General features: G+C 40.0%; 2 protein-coding genes and 1 long non-coding RNA gene across 3 annotated transcripts in view; 1 reads left to right on the top strand and 2 right to left on the bottom strand.

The window, feature by feature from the left end:
* LOC308390015 overlaps positions 1 to 23,965 on the bottom strand; it is a 215,319-nt gene that overhangs the window by 32,519 nt on the left and 158,835 nt on the right. The gene's annotated exons all lie outside the window — the stretch shown is intronic.
* babam2 (BRISC and BRCA1 A complex member 2) overlaps positions 1 to 23,965 on the bottom strand; it is a 126,694-nt gene that overhangs the window by 14,023 nt on the left and 88,706 nt on the right. The window contains exon 8 of the mRNA XM_080871203.1: positions 132 to 231. Within this exon, the coding sequence (XP_080727329.1) occupies positions 132 to 231 (100 nt within the window). The remainder of the gene's footprint in view (positions 1 to 131; positions 232 to 23,965) is intronic.
* LOC308389616 (E3 SUMO-protein ligase ZBED1-like) lies at positions 7,239 to 9,597 on the top strand (the record flags this gene model as incomplete). Its single annotated transcript, XM_080871107.1, has 3 exons — positions 7,239 to 8,585; positions 8,762 to 9,014; positions 9,181 to 9,597. The coding sequence occupies exons 1-3, from the start codon at positions 7,468 to 7,470 to the stop codon at positions 9,595 to 9,597; spliced, it is 1,788 nt and encodes a 595-aa protein (XP_080727233.1). The 5' UTR covers positions 7,239 to 7,467.

The following is a 23,965-nucleotide window of genomic DNA, read 5'->3' as shown; positions in this document are numbered from 1 at the left end:
CACCCACGCGCAGAGTATAGAATTTTGATCTTAAAATACAAAGACATTAAGGGTTACAAATAATGTAAAACAATACATAAGCACAAAGAACATCTAGCAGCACTAATGGGGTGTGTGGTGAACACTTTTACCTTGTTGGTGAGTAACTGACACACTTGAGGGACGTAATCAATTAAGCATCCTCCACTGGGAAATGCTGGTATATGTAATGCTGAGGAGCCTCCCAGAGCACTGATGGGAAAAGAAAAAAAATAACAGTCAGTCTGGAAATTCACATTAAAGCTGCACATTATTTATCATGTTACATATTTTTCTTATTATTTTAAACCCCAAAACACATTTCAATTGAAGTTCAAATAAAGTGAAGACTTTGAAACAAGCTACATGTGACCACTTCACGTTACAGAAGGTTAACCAGTATGAAGCACAAAATTATTTGCTCCTGTGCACCTGAAATTGTCTCACACACACAAAAAAGAGCAAATCGAGCCTGTGGCATCCTCTTCATTCTCCTTCACTTGTTCAATCATTATTTTTGACGTCCTCCTGATTTAATCCTCCACCACAGCTCCATTAGTGATTAGCTCATGCTTGCTTAATCAGGAAATCTGCTGCTGCAGCTCTCCAGTGACTAACCAACTGGAGTAGTCACTCCCTCAGTTTTTTTTTCCTGATCTGGGGGAAAACAGAGGGAATACCCTGAGGATGGGTTAAAGGTCTTAAGAATCTGCTTATTGACTTTTAATGCTTTTTTAAAGATACATAGAGGGGGGATTTGTTGTCTATTTTTAGTTCATCCCTCATTATAGCAGAGCAGTCACAGGACATTTAGAAAGGTCGTTATGTCCTTTTAAAAGTGATGCAGAAGTGGTAGTTTATCAGGTTAAGCGTGACTGATGCAGACACCAACAAGCTGTTATTTCCAGGGCGTAACATAATGCCACTTTGTCTCGGTTGTACACAAGGTGTCCTTTGGTTTACAGCACTGATGAGACAGGGTTGCTACTCAGAGCTAGCCAGCTCAAATGTAAAGTGTAGCTGGTGTTAAGGGACATTTTTTGGGCATTTTCATCCTTTACTGGACAGTCAGTTGGGGATAGACAAGAAAGCGGGGATAACTAAGAAGTAGCTTTCCTTTCTTACTGACATTACTGTCATCTGCTCACAAATTATACGGCATTTGCTATACCTCATGTTAAAAATAAGATTGTAATGCCAAAAGAAAAAACAACAACCTGATGTTCTGCAGTGTGAATGTAGCCTATGGTAAATGTCAGTCACATATGCTCACATAGTCAAAAATGATGACCGCACCAATTCCGTTACATCATTCACATCTTCCCAGATGAGAAATCTTTTCCACATTCTCTCATTGTTACAAGCTGAAAAGCATCGACAAATACACAAGAATTGCAAAACTGTAGAATTTCCAGATACAACGAAAGGCTGTGGGAGTAGTAAGGAGGAAAGGTGGAGCACCTCATGATGCAGCTAACCTTACTGTCATGACCAAGACCTATAAATTTTTATGAGAAAAATGGTCTTAACAGAGGTTAGGAAAAGGCTAAAAATGACTGCACCTCCTGACTCCGTACAGTGTTAGAGATGCATTTAGATAAACACATTCTCATGACAGTTCATCATATCACATACAGGAGTTACAAGTTTCCAAAAGTGGCTAAAGATAAGAATCACACCCAGCCAGAAAGATTCAAATCTGCTTTATGAAACAGATGCTCGGCTGAATATTAATGAGGTCCTATTCACTGAGAAGCAATGCATGTCATGAAGCCATTTTCATTGTCAAAATCCTTTTCTCAAGAACTCCAAAGCCACCATTTACAGTAGGCTTTGTGCACATAATTAGCATTAGGCTGTGCGTTTCGCAGTGCACCAACAAATGGTCGACTGAAAATGGCTTACAGCAACGAGGAAAGAAGAAGGCTTTGAAAGTGAAAACCTAAATGGTGCCCATCTATCCTCCCACAGATCTAAGAATAGCTCCATATCATTCAGATGGAAATGCGGACAGAGGCACAAAATAGATGGTGGTGTGTTCGTCATTCATCGGAACAAATGAGATGCATTTTGGATTTCAGCAGTTTTACCCCGGGAACAATCATTTGAATGGAAGCTGATTAGAGGTTGGTTCTTCCATTAACATTAACAACAAGGTCTTCCAATATGCAAAACTTCAGTATACATGAGAAGTTCGAGGAACGAGATGTCAGATTTTTACAGAATTAACCTCCACAATTACTACAAACGACTAGTGGTCCCCAGACAATGTTGGCCCTGTGCTAATAGGGCTATCAACAGAGAAGAAACTGAAATTTCAATGTCTGCCCAGCTACTCAATGTTAAACTGGATTGCCATACTAAAACCACTAGTCACTCTGAAATGGAGTAAGAACCTTCAAAATATAATTTAGACTCTGGAAATTTCCTTTCATTCAGTAGCTTAAAACTTAAAATATACACAGTGAGACATTTAGTGGACAAAAGAGAGATTAAAGAAAAATGCTGAAAGGCAGTGGCTCAGAAGTCCTCTTAGAAGCAAATCTCGGCACTTATCAGCTATTTTGCAATGCATATGCACAGTTATTTGTACGGTCACCTTAAAGCTCTTATCTACATGAATAGGTAGAGCCACAAGTTTAATTTCAGTGCTCACAAGATCAAAAAAACCTGCTTATATAAGATCAGGTTTACTTTATTTATTCTAAAAGTAGATAACTTCCTGCGTTAAACCAACCAAAGCAATATAAGCTGAAAACCTAAATAGCAGTGGTGTTGCTCAGTGTTGCCTCAGTCACGTGGGCCTAGAAACTATTTGGCAACTCCCTGGCTGTCTCTTTGACTGCGTGGGGAGTGGTTTCTGGCTGTCACAAGGTGAACCCCATCGCAAAGAAGGTGCCACATAAAAAGACATTCTTGCAATCACTTTGGTCACTGATGTAACTTCCCCTAGCTTGCATAGAAAATGTCTTGTCTGTAAACAGTAACAACTGCTCAAGAGCAGTAGTGAAAAGTGCAAAAAGTGTGATGAAAATCAGAAACAGAGACTGTAAAAGTTGCAACAACTGATGTTTGTCAAAAGTTGCAACTTTTACTTTGAAGGCAAGGGTCCCTGTTTCTAGCTTGTGTAGTTTGCTATCAGCTAGCAACAAAAGCAAAAAGCAAGGAGGTTTTTAGTGCAGTACCATAAGCCTCTTTGTGGCTGACTTCACCTAACGTCAGCCTCCATCAACCATTTGCCAACCACTTGGGGAAATACACATTTCTGCCTAGCAGCACGTGTTTACCAGGGGATAGCCAACCAATCACAAGGTCTGTCATGAGTAACTGGGGCCTAAAATAGAATATCACAAATCAAAATAGCTCACCAAGGTACCATTAAACAAAAGCTAAAAAGCTAAATCACCTGACAAATCAAGAACACACATGCACAAAATTAAAAATCTAGAAAATTTGCCCAGAACTTCCAGAAATCAATATGTAACTCATTTTACATTGTGGGCCACATACAGCCCACTTTCATCTTAAGTGGGCTAAACCAGCAAAACTCTCCTTTCTGTCAGTGTAAAGATGTTTAAATACACATTTAAACCCAATTAATATAAGAAAAAGCAATGCAATTTTAACAATATGTCACAGTTCTTCTATATTATTATCCTAAATTCTATTCTATATGAAATACTGCTGTAGTAAATGAAAGAAATCTACCAACAAATAAATAAATGTGCAAAATTACAGAAAGGATTAATTTCTCTCAATGCCTAGATGATCCTGCGATTACAAAGGTTTTTATTAATTCACAGAAAATATGCATTTATTTTTATATTTTTATTGTGGCCCCATTGTAAAACAAACAAACAGGAACTTCTCTGTCATTTAACTGTTTATCTATTTCTTTATTACTTTGGTCTAACATGAATGAAAGCGGTCTTTACCAGTAGGAAAAATTGTAAAAGTGTTATAAGTGGTAACTGGAAATACAGTCACAAGTTTAAAAGCTACACCCTCCTTCATATATTCCAAAGCCATCAAGTCTTTCCTCTGCCAATTCTGGTCGCAGGGCTTTACATTTACCTGCATCAAGTATCAAGAGCATATCTAGACTATAATAGCAACTTTTATTTTGACTTTTCCCACCTGGGAACCTTTGAGCTGCCTTAGTTTATACCAAAAACTTCCTGTTAAAAACTCTGTAATAACCTTTATGGATCATTTTCACAGACAAGCCTCATGTGAAATAAAGTGTTCACAGGCTGAGAACTCCCCCTGATTAGTGGGCTGACCTTTATGTGTTATGTCAGCGGAGATCCCCTGGTGGGGTGAGAAAACACTGACCAAAGTGATATGATATGAAACTTTTTCAATCTGGGTCTCATCTCGAGTAAAAAATAGGTTAGAAAAATGTTCCCGATACGGTTCTGTCACTTTAATAACATGTCTGTGCTATCAGGCTTCCAGCTTTAAAGTGCTTTAACATGAGCATGCTGTGGGTGGGCTCAGAATCGAGACATAATGGTGTTTTACTTTCAAAGTGGCACCCTGAAGAGTCCCCGCTTCTGTCTTCACTGGTGACTCCACTCTCAACACTACCCACACATACTGGAGTCATCACGGAGACATGCTGCCTAACGCAAACCCTCTGAGCAATGGAACCCACTGTATGACATATTTACAGTGGATTGTGTACATGCAGTCATGTAAATATGCAGTACAGCGACGGGGCTGCCTGTGACTTCATCAACCAGAGAGATTATCTTCTGTGACTCAGGTGGATGGTGACGAAGCTTGGTTTGTGTGTGTGTGTGTGTGTGTGTGTGTGTGTGTGTGTGTGTGTGTGTGTGTGTGTGTGTGTGTGTGTGTGTGTGTGTGTGTGTGTGTGTGTGTGTGAGGGAGATAGGGTGTGTATGGCAGTGCAGTGACAGTGTTGGATAAAAGCTCAACTGGAAAGAGGGCAGCTATGATTCATTATCAAAGTGAAAGATGAGGCCAAGAAGGACTCTTTTGAGATTCAAATGTAGTTTCAAAGCAGTAACATTTCCATTTTGATTGCCTTCTTCATTTCCTAAAGCCTGGAAAGTCATCTGAGGCCCAGAGGAGTCTGCCGCTTGAACTATCCAAGGTCCTACTTTTCCACTGTGACCTGACAAGGCACCTTTGGCCCACAGCAGCCACAGAGGGCAACCATCGTGGCTAAATATTGTCAGCTTTAGCATCCATCTGGGTAAAGTCAGATTAAAAAAAGCAGAGACTGAAAATCATCCATAAAATAGTTCAAATGATGAGTACAGCAATGATGTAAGCCTTTGTTAGATAAATGGTTTTTATATGCATGTGGTATGCTTTTATTTGCTCGTGAAGTCTCTTTTGGGCTTTTGAGAGCACTGTGTTTGCTCTCAAAAGATTTTTATTTTTTCCATGAATAGTTTACTCTGAATTTCTGAGATCGTCTCTATAAATAAAAAAAAAAAAAGGACAAATTTGATTCATCAAGCGAATGTCTGACACTTCCATAAATTATCAATAAGTCTTTCATTTTTATCAATTTCTATTTTTAGCTGACATTAACAAATTTTATGGTGGTGTTTGCAGTCCTGCTGCTCTTTACTGAGAAGATGTTTATATTTTCAACTGACAGTCTGGCCGCCATGATTTGTGCGTGCATCCGGTCTGAGGCAGTTCTAAATCTGTATGCACAGTACAAACAAATGATCCTCAGATTTGTGCTTTCATAAACATGATTTGAGCACATGCACTGTTTGTGAATGAGGCCCTGTGCAGTGCTCCAGTGAACTCAACTTAGCACACCTGCAGGTTGTAAAGGTGAACTCACTGCACTTTGACTTTAAACGGACAGCTCTCTTTATAACTGTGCTCTCATTCACTAACGAAAGTTACACAAATGTCACTTTACCACTTCTACTGTAAGAAAAGATTACGAAATTTTTATTTAATCAAACAGTCTAATTGCAACTAAACTCTCTTACTGTTGTGTCTCATTAAATGAGGACAATGACACAATAAACAAAGACATTAAAACACTTGAAAGAATCCTATAAAACATAGTGAATATCTAAGATCTCCAAGGGGAGTGTAGGACACTCCTGAGTTTATTTGAACAACGAATGAAACAACATGTACCCAAGGCGCGTCTGTAAGATATCTAAGTATTTCCTGGATCAAGAATTGCTGTTACATGATTTCAATGAGGGGAGAGATGAATGATAAAGCTTCAATAGCAGTGTTCTTTGAGTGAAAAGGTGGAATGACTTTAAAATCTCCTTAAACCTTCAAATACAGTGAAAATGATGAATATAAAATGTGTCAATGATAAAGTGTAGTGCACTTTGATACAGGAGATTAACTGCTGCAGTGTTGCTCGGGCAGTGTGATAATACACACATAGTATCTCCATAGTCAAGGACAAACAGGAAAGTTGACTGCACAATAATCTCACGGTTGAAAGAAGGCAGAAGAAGACTTTTTTTAAATTAAAAATAATAATAATAAAAAAATAACAATTTTTAAATTAACTATTTTTTTTCTTAAATGTTTAACATAAATTTGAGGAATTAACTATTTTGAAATTTTGGATTTTAGAGTCTACTTTTGTTTCATTTGATTCCTGGTCACGTGGCAAAGAAACAGATACAACTCAAAAATGTAAGTATTAAAAAAGTATAAAATCGAATGGGTTCATAAATGACCTCACTTTGCCATTTCAGTCACTAAACGATATTTTGGCTTCACGTCTGCATACTGGTCTGATGACAGCTGTGGGAGAGTCTTGTTTTTGCCAGGCTAGTGCTAATCAAATGTGACCAAACACCCACACATCCTCAACTTAGCTGATATTTCTGAATTATTTCTACATTTCTTTTTTTACCTGAAGGGGAAAAAGAAAAAGAAAGCTTTAAACCTATGTTTTAAACAGTTTTTGGAGATCTGATTGAAGAAACACAAAATTGCAGAGAGACAGAATAATGACAAAAGCACTGCTATCAGTATCTGGTATCTGATAATTCACCGGAGAAAACTCATAGTGTATTTGACCGGTCAAAACAATATATATATATATCATCTGAAAGTTCTCCCTTTTTCACTACATTTTGATATTTTCTAGCTTCAATTCATTTGTGTTAAAATAATTTTTTACAATAATGATGTTTTAACATTCACCAAATGTTGGGAAAAAAGCATGTTAATATTTTTCTTAGGGGTGTCAAATTATCGCGTTAATTGCGATTAATTAATTACAATGCTATTTAGCGCGTTATGTTTTTTAATCTCGTTAATCTAATTTTTAATCTCTTGACGTCATTGATTTTGTATGAGAGTTGCTATGTTATAAAATCCGTTTTTATGTGCTGGGCTCCTTGTGCTTGACTTGTTGGGGGTGGAGTCACGTCGTGAGGTCAAGGTGAGAAGTGGTGATTAGCTTACAGTGTGGATATGGAGGCGCATCTGAGAGTTGTTGGCCCAATGAACGGGAAATTTGTATTTCATAAACGCCCCGACGGCACCATTGACAAAGGTAAAGTGGTCTGCCTAGAGTGTAAGAAGGAGTTTGCTTACCACCGAAGCAGCTCAAGTTTGGCCTATCACCTCAACGCAAAGCACCCAGCCGCGAGTGCAGCAACAGCTAGCAGTGAAGACGTTAGCAATATAGCAAGCCAGAGCAAAGCTTTTCGCCAAACAAAACTAGAGAATACCCCTCGTATGAGCAAGTCTGCGACCGACAGGCTGACTAATGTTATTGCCAAGTGGATAGCGATGAACTGTAGGCCGATAAATATAGTAGAGGACGAAGGATTGACAGAGGTGTTGCAAATTGCGTCCAATGACCCGTCATACAAGCCGCCGTGCAGGACTACAGTAACGACCAAAATCAGCAAAATGTACGACGGCGAAAAGAAAAACAAACTTGAGATTTTGGCGGAGGATTCTCCCAACTGTGTTGCTATAACCGGAGATCACTGGACCTCAGCTGGCAACCACAGCTATTTTGGGGTGACTGGACACTTTATTGATAGTGAGTGGAACCTCAACTCATTTGCACTGACCGTCATGAGAACAGAAACCAGGCACTTTGCTGATAAATGCGCCGAACAGTTCCTCAAGGTAGCAAATGACTGGGGTATTGAAAACAAGATATCCACCATTGGCACAGACAGCGCAGCAAACATGCTGGCTGCTATGAGAGCACTTCCATATGAGCACATCGCCTGCAATGCTCACATTCTCCAGAGGACCATCACGGTATGTCTCGATAGCAGTGGTTTTGTCGGTGTACTGGCAAAGTGCCGCAAGATTGTTGGTCATTTTAAACAAAGCCCTGCGAGTACCACAGAACTTAACCAACAACAAGTAGCACTCGGAAAGAAGAGCGATCAACTTATACAGGATGTACCCACCAGGTGGAACTCGACTCTCGCAATGGTCTCACGCCTCCTATGTAACCGAGAGGCTGTCCAGGCTACGTTGGACCAACAGAACCACAGGTTGGTCTTGCCAACCGAAGCTGAGTGGGCGAAACTGCAGAGGCTGGAGCTCCTGCTTGAACCATGCAAGTAAGTTCAAATAAACACCTTCCCATTTTAATTATATAAACTACTGTTACATGTGTAAAATCAAAATTAATGAACATAACAAGGAACTTTTAAGGACAATTAAATTGGAAATCAGTTACACTTTGATTTAAATGAATCCAGCTAGGTTTATTTAGCAAACCTCTCCACCTCTGCAGGTATGTGACAGAGCTGCTGGGTGGTGAGGCCTACGTCTCTTGCTCTGTAGTGCTGCCTGCTTTTCGCCATCTGTACCGTGTCATGGACATTACTGATGATGATCCTGCCTACGTGGTGAAGTTCAAGAATGCCTTCCAGAAGGATCTGGCAGCACGACGAGCTAATGGCAACGAGATATGGTTCGAGGTGGCCACAGCATTGGATCCACGGTTTAAGGATTTGAAATGTCTTCCAAGAGAAAAGAGGGAACAGGTAGGACAATAAGGTTAAGCTGGACTAATGAGTCCAATTCATTATCAAATCAAACTTTTATTTATTATATGGAACACAAAGTTCTTTACAAGATTAAATAAAATAAAAAAAAAAGCACTTAGTTTTAATCACATTCATTCATTCATTCATTCATTCATTCATTCAGGTGTGGACCATTCTGGAGAATATGCTCCAGGCAGCAGAGCCCAGAAGAGCAGATAGTCTCCAGCCCTCCACAGAGGATGATGGACCAGCTCAGAAGAAGAGGAGGAGCGAACTCCTTCTGGGGTCTGACTCTGACTCAGAAGATGGAATTGAGTCTGGAGAGCTGCAGCGCTACAGAGCAGAACCCAGCATCAGTATTGATGACTGTCCCCTGCAGTGGTGGTATGCTCACTCAGGAGTCTATGAAAAGCTGTCAGTCCTAGCACAAAAGTACCTGGCCTCCCCAGCTACCTCTGTACCCTGTGAGAGACTCTTTAGCCTTGCAGGCCACATAGTGCAAAAGAAAAGGGCAGCCTTGCTTCTAGAAAATGTTACCAGGCTGGTGTGTCTTAGCGACTGGCTGAGGAAGAAGAAATGAGACACATGTGGTCAGCATAGCTGCTGTGTCATTTGTAGCCTACTAGAATAGATTGCTTGATGTTCAGCACTTTTTTTTGTGATGGAAGAATACTTTGATGTGCTAACTTGCAGCACTGCAATGTCAGTTTTATTTTTCATTATCTGAAGCAGAGGAATTTCAGTGCTGTATTGCTCAGAAAAGAGCAACTCTGATGTGCTAACTTGCAGCACTTAATTTATTTGATTTTATTTGTATTTATTTTTCCACTTATTTTACAAAAGAATACAACAGTATGTAAATGGTTGCATCTGTTTAACGTTTGTTAAACAATAAATGACTTTATAAAGTCACTTTCTTTGTTATATCAGTCTTTTGGTCTGCCACAATAAGTTGAGGGCTTTCCTCAGCTATTTTTAGGTGAGATTAAAAAAGAGATTAATTAGATCAATTAATTAAAAATCATAATTAATTAATCTCTATTTTTTTTTAATCTCTTGACAGCACTAATTTTTCTGTTTCTTTCATGCATCTACAAGATTCTTTTCATCATTTGTTTTGGACGGGATTTCTTCGTGCAGGCAAACGGCAGCGTTTCCGGTTTGGTGACCTCAGGATAACCTCTCTGCTGTTTACAGACAATCCAGTTGTTCTAGCTTCATCAGTTGGTGACCTCCAGATCACACTGAGGTGGTTTGCATCTGATTATGAAGAGGCTGGGTTGAGAATAAATGCTTTCATTCTGAGGCAGTTTATCTCATTGGAAAAAAGGGCGGAGTTCTCACTCTGGCTCAGTTCAAGTATCTCAAGGTCTTTTTTAATAAGTGAGGGGAGAGTGGAGACTGACAGAAGGATTGGTGCAGCATTGGCAGTGATGCAGATGCTGTACTGGTCTGCTGTGGTGAAGAGGGAACTGAACGTGAAAGTGAAGCTGTCGATTTTCCCGTCAATCCACATCCCTGCCCTCGCCTATGCCTCGAGGTTAGGTAAGGACTGAGAGAATGAGATCCTGGATACAAGCCGTGGAAATGAACTTAATCCGTAGAGCATCTGGGTTTAGAGATAAGGTGAAGAGTTCGACCATTTGGGAAGAGCTTCAGAGATGCTACTCCTGCACATCAAAAGGAGATAGGTGAGGTGGTTCAAACACCTGGAGTATTTGATAAAGATGCCTAATGGAAGGATGACAGACCCAGGATAAGATGGAAAGTGTACATCTCTCAGCTGGCTTGGGACACCTGTGACCTGGACCCAGATATGTGGTAGAAGATGGATGAATTGATGGACGGATGGATGGCATCGACAGCATTTCCTTTACCTATTTATTCAAAGTGATTCATTCCTCTAAACTGCTTCATCAAAGTTGTATTAATACATGTAGAACTAACAAACAATCGTTAGTACTTGCTTGTTATTTAAATGCATGTGAAGTAGCATCACAAACCTCGCTTTGCACAGACTTATAGAAAAACACAACATCTTCAAGGATACAAGGAGGGGGAAGAAGTGGCAGTGCTTGGAGCTGCTGAGAGTGAGAGAAGTGTCTGCACTGACATCTTATACTGTCAAGTAGGTTTGCTGGGTTAGTGCTGAATTTATTTTATCAGACTGACAATTTCTGACTGTGACAAGATGTTCACAAAACCTTGAAAAATATCTGATGGAAATGCAAAGATTTTCAAAGACTATAAAACACCTCGACAGACCCAGGAGAAGGGACACACAGACACACACAAACTGTACACCCACACACATAAACTTACACACATCAGCAGGCAGGAAAGTATGTGCATGCATGCACACGCACACAGTAACACACTCACACACAGGCACCTAAAGGCAAATGCAGATACACAAACATTAGTGCACTGCAGCCTAAAACTGTCTCTCTGTGTTGATTTTTCTGGGCTCCTAAATCTGGTTTGGGGGCAGAGACGGTGCCCACTCGATTCTTTTATGCAATGCAGCAGGTTTTCTGGGGGAAGGAGAGATGTATCCAACTCATCTCATGGGCACAGTACAATCAGGTAAACGAGAAGTAAAAGTGAAAATGAAAAGGGCGATGAATCTGGTTATGGAACTGTTGGAGAAGGAGACATAAAATGAGAATGAACTGAGAGCCTTCGCAGATGCGTGTCTCTCGATGATGACTCCAGAGCGATATTAAATACTAGAACTCTCTAATGTTGGTGCAAACTGCACAACACAATCTCCTTACAGTACTACAGTACACCTGAATGAAAATTACAGTTTAATGCACAAAGAAAAACTGCAAAAACTTCTCTGGAATAGGTGGAAAAACATGACGAAGGTGTGAAGTAGACCTCCACACAGACCTCCACTCATATTGAACCCACATAAAGGGCCCAACACTGCAACCAAGAGCTTGTTGAAAAAATCCAGTTACCAGACACCACAGGTCACCAAAAGAGCGCCTGAGCTCACGCTCCAGAAAGTCTGAGGTGTTCTGACAGCCCAAGAAGGATCCATAAAATAGTAAGCAGGTGGTTTTAATGTTGTGACTATGGAAGCCCGTTTCCGCCACTAAAAAAAAAAAAAAAAGCTAGTATCCATAACTCGAAATTTCGAGTTATTTTCTCGAAATTTCGAGTTATTATCTTGAAATTTCGAGAAATATAACTCGAAATTTCGAGTTACTTTTCTCAAAATTTCGAGTTAGCTCTGCCAATCAAAAATATACGTGAATGAGGTCGCTTTCTTGTTACCCGGAAGCATATGGCGCAGGACCGCGCACTCGCACAACGGATCCCAACAAATTAAAGTATGTTTGCTGATAGTAACACCATGTGATTCAGCTAATAACACAGGGATTTCATCATTTGTGAAGCCAGGCTGAAAACACTCAGCAATCTGTGCATTCACGACTGGATGTAATACCGGTAGCTTAGCTGTAGCATTTGTAGCTGAGGGCTTCAGCTTCCGGGTAACATGGAAATGACGTCATTCACGTAGATTACTGATTGGCAGCGCTAACTCGAAATTTCGAGTTGCTTTTCTCAAAATTTTGAGTTAATATGTCGAAATTTCGAGATAATAACTCGAAATTTCGAGAAAATAACTCGAAATTTTGAGTTATGGATCCTTTTTTTTTTTTTTTAGTGGCGGAAACGGGCTTCCATATGTGACTGATTGGTATGTAGTCTTACATTTCTCTGTGTGGCCTTAGTCTCTTTCTGAGCTTTTTTCCCCCATTCAGTTTATGTTCAGAATTAAATATATTTGAGTTAGTCTGTAGATAAACAACAAACATATTCCCAGAAACAGAGTCTTATTCAACACAGGAAAATGATTGGACCACACAGCTATTTTCCATGTAGTTTTCACTGTCTACATTTTTCAATGAAGAATTTATTAAAAGATGCAAACAGCACATTTTTTGCATAACCATCCGGGAAGTCCTTCAAGGGAAAAATAATTGGCTGATAATTGGCTGATCACCTAAAGCATGCCAGTAGCCGTGCTCTTATTGGCCAGTAGTTCTTTATAGGATTCCGACTGTGCTAAACAGACTTTAGTTTGCTTCTAAGTGCACACTTAAACCCTTCTGATAGTGTTTTTTTCAAGTCTAGTCAAGTTTGAATCCTGCTGCTTTGCAAGGTGAGGGAGCTTTGGACATAGACAACTTTTTTCAACAGTGAATTTAAATGAAAAATGAAGAGCAGACTTTCAACTTTGATTCAGTGGGTTGAACAAAAAAAAAAAAGTGAGGATCTAAAGCATTTTTTAACACAATCCTTTTATTTCAGGGGTTCAAAAGTAATTGGACAAATGAATGTTGTGTGTTCACATCTAAATCCTCCAAATTCAAGCACCACACCTCAAATCAATTCCAGGTGTTATATCTACGTAATTGACAAATTAAATAACAGAAAATAAAATGTTTATTTCTAATACTTGGTTCAAAACCCTTTGCTGGAAATGACAGCTTGAAGTCTTGAACTCATGAACTCATGCTGTGCCAGGCCTTTGCTGCAGTGAGTTTCAGTTGCTATTTGTTTGTGAGCCTTTCTGCCCGAAGTTTAGTCTTCAACAAGAGAAATGCATGCTCAAATGGGTTCAGATCAGATGACTGACTTGGCCATTCAAGAATATTCCACTTCTTTGCTTTAATAAACTCCTGGATTGCTTGGCTGTATGTTTTAGGTCATTGTCCATTTGTATTATGAAATGCTGCCCAATCATTTAGCTGGATTTGAGTAGACAGCATGTCTCTGAACACATCAGATTTATTCTGCTGCTTCTGTCGTGTGTCACATCATCAATAGACAGTTGTGTGCCAGTGCCACTGGCAGCCATGCACGGCCAAGCCACCACACTGCCCCCACCATGTTTTACAGATGATGCGGTATGCTTTGGATGCGGTTGCGCGTCTTAGTTTTTTCTTGCCATTAATCTGGTAGTTGTTGATCTTGGTTTCATCTGTCCAAAGACTGTTTCCAGATCTGTGCCAGCTATTTGTTTTTTTTAGCAAAGTCCAACCTATCCTTTCTATTCTTAAAGCTAAGGAGTGGCTTACACCTTGCAGCGAACCCTCTGTATTTATTTTCATGCAGTTTTCTTTTTATGCAAGTGTGGTATATCGATATGTCTATATCCTGGAGAGAGTGTTGTTCAGTTGGTTGGCTGTTGTCACAATGGAAATGATTCTGCGATCATCCACCACAGGTATTTTGTGTTGCTAAATTCACCAGTGCTTTCCTTCTTCCTCAGGATGTAGATTCTGTCACTCCTATTATTGTAATATATCATATATATGGACCTAGCTGCATACCTGTTGGCCAATAAAGATTGTTTTATGTGACAAATTTTCCATGACCCTGACAAGAAATGTTAAAAATCGATATAAAATTGATATTCAGGGCATGTGGATAACAAAGCCTTCAGTTAAAAGATGAAAAAAATGGCAGTTCTCTCTGCAGAAATCATTCTATACTTAATGTGAGACTTATTCTAAGGAACCTTCAAGGAGAACACATTCTGCCTCTGTTTATTCCTTCATATGTACATTATTGCAGTGGTGGATACTATATGTAGGGCTCTCCTGCTTGTCAGGACAAGAAGACTAAAATTTTATTCCAGAATAAATTAATCTGCCTCACTATAAATTCATGTAGCATCTTCACATATAACAACCACTTGTAACACATTTCTGGGCATGCATGGGTGCGTGAATACAGGTTTGAGCCTGGACTTTTACCCCACTGTGAAAGTAAAGTGTGCGGAGCAATACTGAGCCATCATTATAAGATGACAGAAATAAGTATGACTGCTGGACTGAATTTTTAAACCTAGCGTTGTCTCCTCAACTTTTTTGTCTCCGTCTGTGAAAAACTCCACTGTGTGTGGGAATGGCAGGTGAAGAGCAGAGAAGAGACACCGAGATATTTTACATGCACGCACGCGCACACACATACAAAAGGACTGTATAGTAGAACTGTAGGTCTAAGATAACCAAAGACAACCATAAAGCTAGGAAATGTCTTTTGCACATGGGTTAAGGTTAGGCATTCTGGAAGGTTGATAACCACCTCTGCTGCCCTGTCAGTGATGCTGCAAGGAGACAACAGGACAACTGACATACCGGTATGTACAAGCAATCCCTGACAGCTCCAAACATTAACTCTGACAGAGTTTTTTTTTCTACTCCTGATCTGTATGATGTCATAGCCCTCGCTATTTTACTCCCTTGTTTGTTTAGGATGTTTAACCTTTATGTTTAGGACCAAAGAGGGGTGTTCCTTAAAGCGGAAGGAGCTAAAACACCTTATTTTAGATGGAGCATGAACTCAGAGACAACTAAAAGATAAATTTTAAAAGTGTGAGTCATGAAAATCTACTCTCACAGAGTCCAAGAACAACAATATGCTGCTGGAAATGAGCATAATAAGTAGAATTTAATTTGACTGTTTATAAAACCAGCATACACCCACCTGACGCACTTAATCTCAGTGACCATACTACTGCGTTTACTCGTTAATATTCTGTTTCGCTGGGATGCTTGAATCTCGCATTTCTAGGCCTGATCATACCATGACCTCCATTACAACACAAGTCATTAAAGACATGATTTGGCTTGACAACAGATTCTGTGTAAAGACGCCTCCAAAGCTTACTTTTTTTTCCTTTGCGCGCTCTAAATGTCTACATCTATTTAACACTTAACAGCTACTTTAAACGAGTAGGGAGGAAAAAGCATAAGAGCCACAAAGCGTGACACCATGCTTTTCACAGTATATTTTCTTCTAGGCTTCCCTTAAAACATTATATAACAAATGAAGACTGAATCTTAACCAGGTGCATCTCTGAACCTACAGAATAACAGTGTTTTTACTTCTCATAATCAATAATTTCTACAGAAAAAGAAGCAAAACGGTCCTCATCAGAGACAGGAGCCGATGCAACAGTCTCACACTGTACATTATCGGTAAAAATGTGGGTGTCGGTCGGGGTATTTCAACATTTTTTTTTCTCCCATTGCTGCTCTGTAAGGCAGAGAACATTACACTGATGGACACGGGAAGAAAAGGTAACAGGGAGAGCAAGAAAGAGAGAGGAAGAGGGAATAGACGAAGAGGTATAACACTGTAGCTCAGGGGGCTTACGAGTTTGCGTTCACGGAACTCAGATCTGAGCCCCTGCTGAAGGAGAGTAAAAGTGAGATATCAAACAACTCAGGAGTGATGTGAGAGAAGAGTAGAGAGATGGAGGAAAGAGAAAATGAGAGAGGGAAAAAGCTCTCCATTTTCCTGTGTTGTGTGTGTGTGTTGTGTTTTTTTTTTTTTCCTCTTTTCCTCGCTGTGTTTCAGTCGAGCGAGGGACGACCTTGCTGGGTAGAGCACAGCGCTTCTCTCTCTTTTAAGTCCCACTCACTCTCTCGGTTCCCTTTGAGGATCAGCCAGAGGGATCAGCAGAGGAGAGAGAGTGATAGAAAAGCGGAGAAAGATGGAGAGAAAAGAAACAAGCGGCAGACATGTGAAAACCGGGAGGAGGGGTGGGTACAGAGACATACGACGGAGGAGACAAGAGTTAAGAAGTTGAGAAAGTAAATTAAGAAATACATGGACAGGACAGCTATGAAGAGAGTGATAAAATGTTGTAATGCAAGCAGGCAGGTACAGAAAGCTTCAAACGTCTGGACACTGAATGGATGTAATTGCCTGAAATCCAGTGGTACCAGAACCAAAGCTGAAATGAGCTGAAGTTGTCCACAGCTGCTTCGCTTCCCACTTTTTAAGTAACTTTAACATTGATTTAAATTCTATTTGAGGTATTCCACGTTTGTAGGCGCCCTTAAATCAATTGTTAATTCAGGATTTTAAAGAGTCTGCAATATTTTTATTGCGACATTCTTTGTGACAAATAACGGACTCCAAGATTTCTGCTATACAGCCTTGGTGAGCTACAGTTCTAGTTGGAGAGGCCCTGCAGCTTGCAGCTGATACCCAGCGGAAATAGTTTTTCCATTTAACAAAAGTCACGTTTTTGATACTATTCATAGCCAGCATATTCAGCAGATGTCTTGAAGTGTATAAAATTACTTAATTATCTCTCATTTTGTCTTTATTGGTAGTGGCAGGGTCCTGCCTTGCCATGCTGGTTTCAGACTCTGAACAACAATGCAGTGTGTAATCCTGTGCATCTCATCTTGTTTGCTTTCTTTGCACCATATCAAAGCTATATGAAGTTGCCACTAATTCAACGGAACATCCTATTGCCACCGCTTTACATTTAAAGCATTCAGCTGGAAAAATAGCAGCTTCAGTCTGCTGCCTGTGTCACCAAAGGATGTGCTCAGGCACCGCGTTGCATTTTGGCAGCACTCAAAACCGGATTCAAAATCAATGTAGTAATGCATGAAAAACTGAAGAAAATGGGATTGCAGCATAAGACTATGGGCTGGGCTGCAGGTGCGTGTCTTTACTGTGTGTAAAATGTGAGCTGTTACACAGTCGGTGTGGACTGATTAAAACACAAAGATATCTGCTGAGCCGCGTAAGAGATGCATGACTGAGAAATAAAACTGAAATGCCTTCTGCGTAGGAGAGTAATGGAACAAGAAGAAGCAGCAGCCACACTGGGCTGTCAGATAAGAAGTTACAAACGACAGCGCGACTACCCGCTTCACCGTGTCCTGCTTTAGTTGAAAACTGCAGGTGCTGTGTGCAAAATGAAGTGAGATCACAGGCTGGGAAGTTTCTTGGCTTACTGTATTCACAATGTGAATTAGCATGGTGAATGGCCCACATTTCAAAACTGCCAAGAGGATCACTTTGCTGCCATCCTGCAACAGTCGCATTCACGGTAAAGAAGTCATTTCTTGAAGATGTTGATAATTCCATTAATTCTAATTAAGGAAAGATTTGACGAAAATAAGCATTTAAGATTATACTTAAGAGAATTTATTTAGTTTTACAAATGATATAGATTATTTCAATACAGTCTCGAAAGGTAATATATTGAAGAATCTACTTTTTAAAAAAGGGTACAACAAACAAGACAGTAGTTAATACATCTAAATAATTAAATTATTGTACTGTAACAACATTTTGGAAATGTTTTTTTTTAAAGCATTAATTATAACAAAGACTGTTTAAAACCAGAACCTCACAATGAAACAGACTGATCAGTGAACATCTATCATGTCTGTCATATCTATCTATTACTTTTACTCTATTTCCTTGGATTATTTCTCAAAACACTGAACTGTCTGCTCAGTTCAGCTATGGTTCCCCCGCTGCTCTGCACAGCCTGGTTCTCCCCCTCTCTCAACGGGCTCAACATCTGCGACCCCTTCAGCCCTGCAGTAATTATTCCTCTTTTCTAAGTACAGTCCTCTCTATATGTATCTATCAATCACATCTAGCTAGCTCTGGCTCATGTTAAAGCAGCCTTATGTCGAAATGGGTGTGAACAATACAGGTTGCAACATTAACATTAATTCTTTTGGGGTCAAAATGACTCCCTCAGTTGTTCTAGGCAACAGTGGCTGTATTTGTTTTTCTTTTGAGAACTAGAATTTACTATAAGATAAAATTATGAAATATGATTCTGACAGAATAGCATGATTTTTTAAAATATCAATAGGTTAAAATTAAAATGGCAAAAAAGATTCAAATGAGGTCGCATTTACCTCTGAACTGAGAAATATAATTAGTTCATCCTGGGGTACTGAAATTCCTGCAAAATATTCCTGATACCATTTTATGAGACTGGGATGGAAATCAAGTCCTAGTGACATTTGACCACCAGGTTCTGGAGGATAAGTGAAAGTTTAGTTTTAAGACAACCCCTCAAGGTCTCTTCAAGACCTCTGACTTCCTAATTTTCTATAAATCCAACTGAGTGCGGCAGATTTGAAGAAATTCCCACAAGATGTTCAAAAGCATTTATGAAAAGGTGATGAATGTGAGGTCTAAGAGACCTTTGAACAACAAATGGATATTTGGGATCTCTTCACGACTTAGGGACCGATATGAGATCACAATATCTCTGACTACCAGATTTTAATCAGCTCATCATTGAGTGAATGCCTTCAAATTTAAAGAAATTTTCCTCCAGCTGTTCAAGAGATATACTGGGTTCAAAAGGATGAGAAAGACTGACAAAGGCACGACCTGATAACAGAATGCCTCCGGCCACAGCTGTCGCCAGCACAGAGACATAAAATTCGTGAGATGATTAAAAGATAGAATGACAGAAAGACTGCAGACATAAAGAAGCCTGGAACATTTTGACACTGAATTGATGTAGTTGATATGACACCCTGTACCAACACTGAAGCTGAGCCAGTCTGTGTACTTGTCAGCTGCTACATTCACCATTTGATAAAATTAGGACTGATTTAAACAATTTCCAAATCGGCTTTGATGTGAATTTTATCTTGGCATTATAAGATATCGCGAACATTTGTGGCAGCTTGGATTAATGCAGAACCTCTTGAACGTTGCTGTCCATCAAATGCTTCCTAGAAAACCACAGAAATGTGCGGGCACAATGATTTTTCCTCTTCACTGGAGCAGATGCAGAGATAATGGGCAGCTACACATGACCAAAGACTAACAAGGGTCAGAGAGGACATGGAGAGAAACTAACAAGGGTAACAGATCTGCATAATAACACGTACAGCAAATAGGCTGGCTCTCACACATCTGCATGCTAAATTAAGTAGCATCCAGGATGAGTGCAACACAAATGCACTGATACACAAACTCGTACACACGTACAGTTGGTTGTCTTCAAACAACGGTGAAGAAGACATTTTCGCCCTGGGTCATGAATTAACACACTCCCACACAGCTGACAAAAAAGGTGCACAAAACCATGTAGCAGAGCATATTCATGGATGGCCTTGATATGCATATGTGCAAATATCTCAAGACAAAGAGGCAGCATTAATTTGTGGAAGAGGGATGATAAATGAGAGTTTGGCTTTATGCGGTACTGTTAAGCCTCGGCATTTTATCTCGCAAGCAGGGTTTGTTTTATAGCATCTTTATCTACCACCCTACTGTTGTGCCGACAACAGCCCTTCTCCATCCCCCCTGTGCCAGAACTCCCCACTTTATGCTTCCCATCCTTCTGCCTTTAGCCACCTCCTGTCTGCTCTCCTCATGCAACTGGCAGAGGAGGAGAGCCTCCAACAGCACTGCAACAGCTTCAGTCTGGTCTGGAGGGAGCGGAAAGGTCAGTTTTTCTCTCACACGCAGGGCTTGATCATAAACAGGCAGACATATGCAACAGAAACGATTTGAACAACACAACAGCACTCCTGATGAAAGCCTCTTCAACCAAGTGGATTTTCTGTGCAGAGGAGTGTCAATCAAAACAAAAATCCTTTTAAAAACAAGGTGATTGAATCTGGTCAGGAACACAGAGGAATTAAAAAGACTTGCGTATCTGTTCAGTGCTTCATCGACTGTATAAAATCATTAATCAACCACTATGAAAGAGTACTTCATCAAGGTTAGGGTAGTTCTTTCTTTGCAAAGATGTTGCTCTCTCTATTATTGCTTGCATACAGACTAGTGGTACATTAAAAAAAATAACCAGAATTCAGAGTAATCACCTTTATCCAGTAAAACATTTCTATCCTGATGCCAGTGGTCTCTTCCACAGTGACAATATCTTTTTATGATAAGGAAAATGTTACATGAATCACATGCTGTGGCCTTCAAAGTCACCAAATCTCGACTCAACTGAACAACTGTGGGAGTTTTAGGGCTAAAGACAGTGTTTTCCATCACCAAAACAATAAAATGAGGAAACATCTTTGGAACAATGGTGTTCACCCCTCCTGTGGAGTAAAAGATTAGATAATCAATGCCAAAGTGCACTGAAGCCCTTTGTATGACATATGGTGGCCCAACAGTTTATTCAAGTATACATGCAACATTTCTGCTTTAAAATAAATACACTATGGGTGTTTTTTGCTACGTCTGCATCTAAATTGGTACAGTTACAATTGAGAATTTCAAAGAAAACATATTTAATTTCTAACAGTTTCAATTTGCCCATTGTGAATGTAGTACAGCTCATAATATCGACAGCTATTTACACTGATTGCTATACATACGTTTTTAGTCATTTGTAAACTTTCATCTACCAACCTACAAATCATAAGCCTAAATAGCATTTTTTAGGTCCCACAATTTAATCCTTAACATTAACATCAATAGTTAATAAGGGGCTTTTAATTGTAAATACAGAAATGAGGATGGACATGACTGAAAAGGCAAGGCAATACTTTTCCTCAAGGCTATTAATGGCCACAGCAGTTATGTCAATCGCGGTTCTTTGAATGAAATGTTCTGAAATATTCTCCTCCTTCTGCCATCCACAGCACTCTGTCTTTTACCCTCAGTTAATGGTGCAGAATGGCAAAGGTGGCCAATGTTTAAAAGTTAAACCCTGTTGTGGTTGTTAAAATGTACGTGTAAAGTCTGTACTTTATGATTGAGCGATTGTTACAGTGTAAACACATTTATAAAAATGGCAAAGGTTCAAGAATCCCCATCGATCACGTAGTTTCTGTATACAAATGCACACGTTTTATTTCAAGTAAATATTTCAACTAGTCACCATATAGAGATGAATCTTGGTACCCCATTTAATTTGTAGGACAGTTTCCTCCAGCTTGAACTAGGGAGGGGTTCAGAAAAAAACATACATACACTACAATCATTATTATTATTAATAATTATTATTATAAAATATTGACGTCTTTGAGGGCGTAACTGTATGTAACTCTAAATGTAACTAAATGTAAACTAAATGTAACGAAATGTAACTCTATAGAGTTACATTTCACGTGCTGAGTTCATTGTATTTGTACCAGAGTCATTGTATGTAATATGATCAAGTATCTGAGTCATTGTATGTAATGTGATCAGTAAGTTATGACTATGCAGCCGATATGACAAAAGGAGCACAGCAAAGGACACCTTTGGTTGTGCGCTGCTCTTTTCAGCATACTGGAAAACGGAGTGTCAACATGTATTGTCTTTAGTGACTGAGTTACAAAGTGAAAGAAAAGCAGTCTTCTAGCATGAGAAGGAGAATGTGTAAAAGTGAAATTGAAAGCACTAAAAGTATGTCTGTGTAGGTTCTCAGTCATCCAGTCATGGCAATCTAAGGACGTTGTGGGGAACACACCCCATCACATCAAAAACTCCACTGACTTCACCAACAAGGTCCAGAAGCTTACACTGGATCTAAATGAAACAATCGTGTCCTTTCATGTGGTTTCATTCTTCGCTTGCATACCTACAACTGAGGCAGTGGAGACTGTCAGAAAACAACTACAGCAAGACAGCTCCTTATAAAACAGAACCAGTCTTACCCTCGATCGGATCTGCACACTGTTCTGATCTGCCTTACCACTACATAATTTAAATAAAACAAGGGTTTCTACAGACAAAAACATGGATGTGCCACGGGCTCCCCAGTGTCACCCACTGTAGCCAATCTTTACTTGGCGGAAGTGCAAAGTAAGGCTCTTGGGTCTTTTGAAGGGACAGCACCTAGCCACTGGTACAGATATGTGGATGACACCTGGGTCAAAATCAAAACCCAAGAAGTAGAAGCCTCCACTTTGAAGTTTACCCCAAGCCAACACGCACACATTTATCTCTTTGACTCTCACCACTCTCAAACACAAACTTGGAATAATCGGGAAAGAGGAGTGAAAGAAGCCATCTATGTCCACTGTGAACATGGAATCCTTGAACAGAGGGAGCAGCTTATGACTAGGGATGGGTACCGGTGTCCGGTGCCATGATGGCACCGGTTCTGACATAAACGGTAGTAACCAGACCGAAAAGCAGCGCACATTTCGGTGCTTTATTTCGGTGCTTTTTTTTCCTGAGCTGTGATACACTTCTAGCCAATCACCCATCACGTTTCTGAGGATAGTAGGCGGGCCCAGGTACGTACGCTCTTTTAGAGCAGAGCTACAGATTAAAAATGTCCAGGGCGAAGCGGTCAAAAGTCTGGCTGTACTTCACAGCAAAATATGCAAACTCAGCAGCCTGCAACAAGTGCTTTAAGCTGATACTGTGATACTGTCAAAGGAGGTAACACCTCAAATCCGATGAAACACCTGGCGACGCATAGCGTTTTTTTTAAAAGCCCAGAAATGCGCCATATTTGATAGCTTGCTGTGAGACCTCACACCGAGCACATCTACTGCGGGTGGGTTGCCTGTTATGCAACATCCCCCAAAAACACGAAGAGGAGAGTCCTGGCCCCTAGCCCTGCCAGTGTAGCAGAAATGATGACGGATGATGATGGCAGCAGCAGCCGTTCTTCTCTGCGTGAGTAGCTTAATGTTGTTCGTGTGTAATTTACGTTGAGTAGGCTAACCACGTTATTAAATTAATGCATGTAAGGTGAACTAGCAAACATCATCATAGCTACATGCGGCTGTCCTCTTGTTTGATGGCAGATACTCCCTTCACCCTGGCCAAAAAGGCTAAAATGACCAAAGAAAAAGAGGGAAACAGCTAAACATGAGAGGTTTTTGGACAACGTTTGTGTTTTTTACATTGTTTAAGCACTGCTTCCAGCCAAGAGTGATACCATATATGCCCCATAGCTGCAGAAAAGGCTAACATTGTTATCTTTTTACAAAAAACAGCTGAACATGAGAGGTTTTTGGACCAATTTTGTGTTCTCCATTCTTTAAGCACCGGTTTGAGCACCGTTTGAGCACCGGCACAGTTTCAAAAGTACCGATTTGGCACCGGTATCGGATAAAACCTAAACGATACCCATCCCTACTTATGACACTGACTGTCTGCCATCTCCAATCCAGTTTTGAGATCCCTTCACAGGTGCCTTAACGCCCACTCACATCTCATGTCAGTTGATC

This window comes from Rhamphochromis sp. 'chilingali' (assembly GCF_963969265.1).
Source record: "Rhamphochromis sp. 'chilingali' genome assembly, chromosome: 21".
Taxonomy (NCBI): domain Eukaryota; kingdom Metazoa; phylum Chordata; class Actinopteri; order Cichliformes; family Cichlidae; genus Rhamphochromis; species Rhamphochromis sp. 'chilingali'.
Note: the sequence above shows the minus strand (reverse complement) of the source record. Positions and strands in the feature narration are given on the sequence as shown.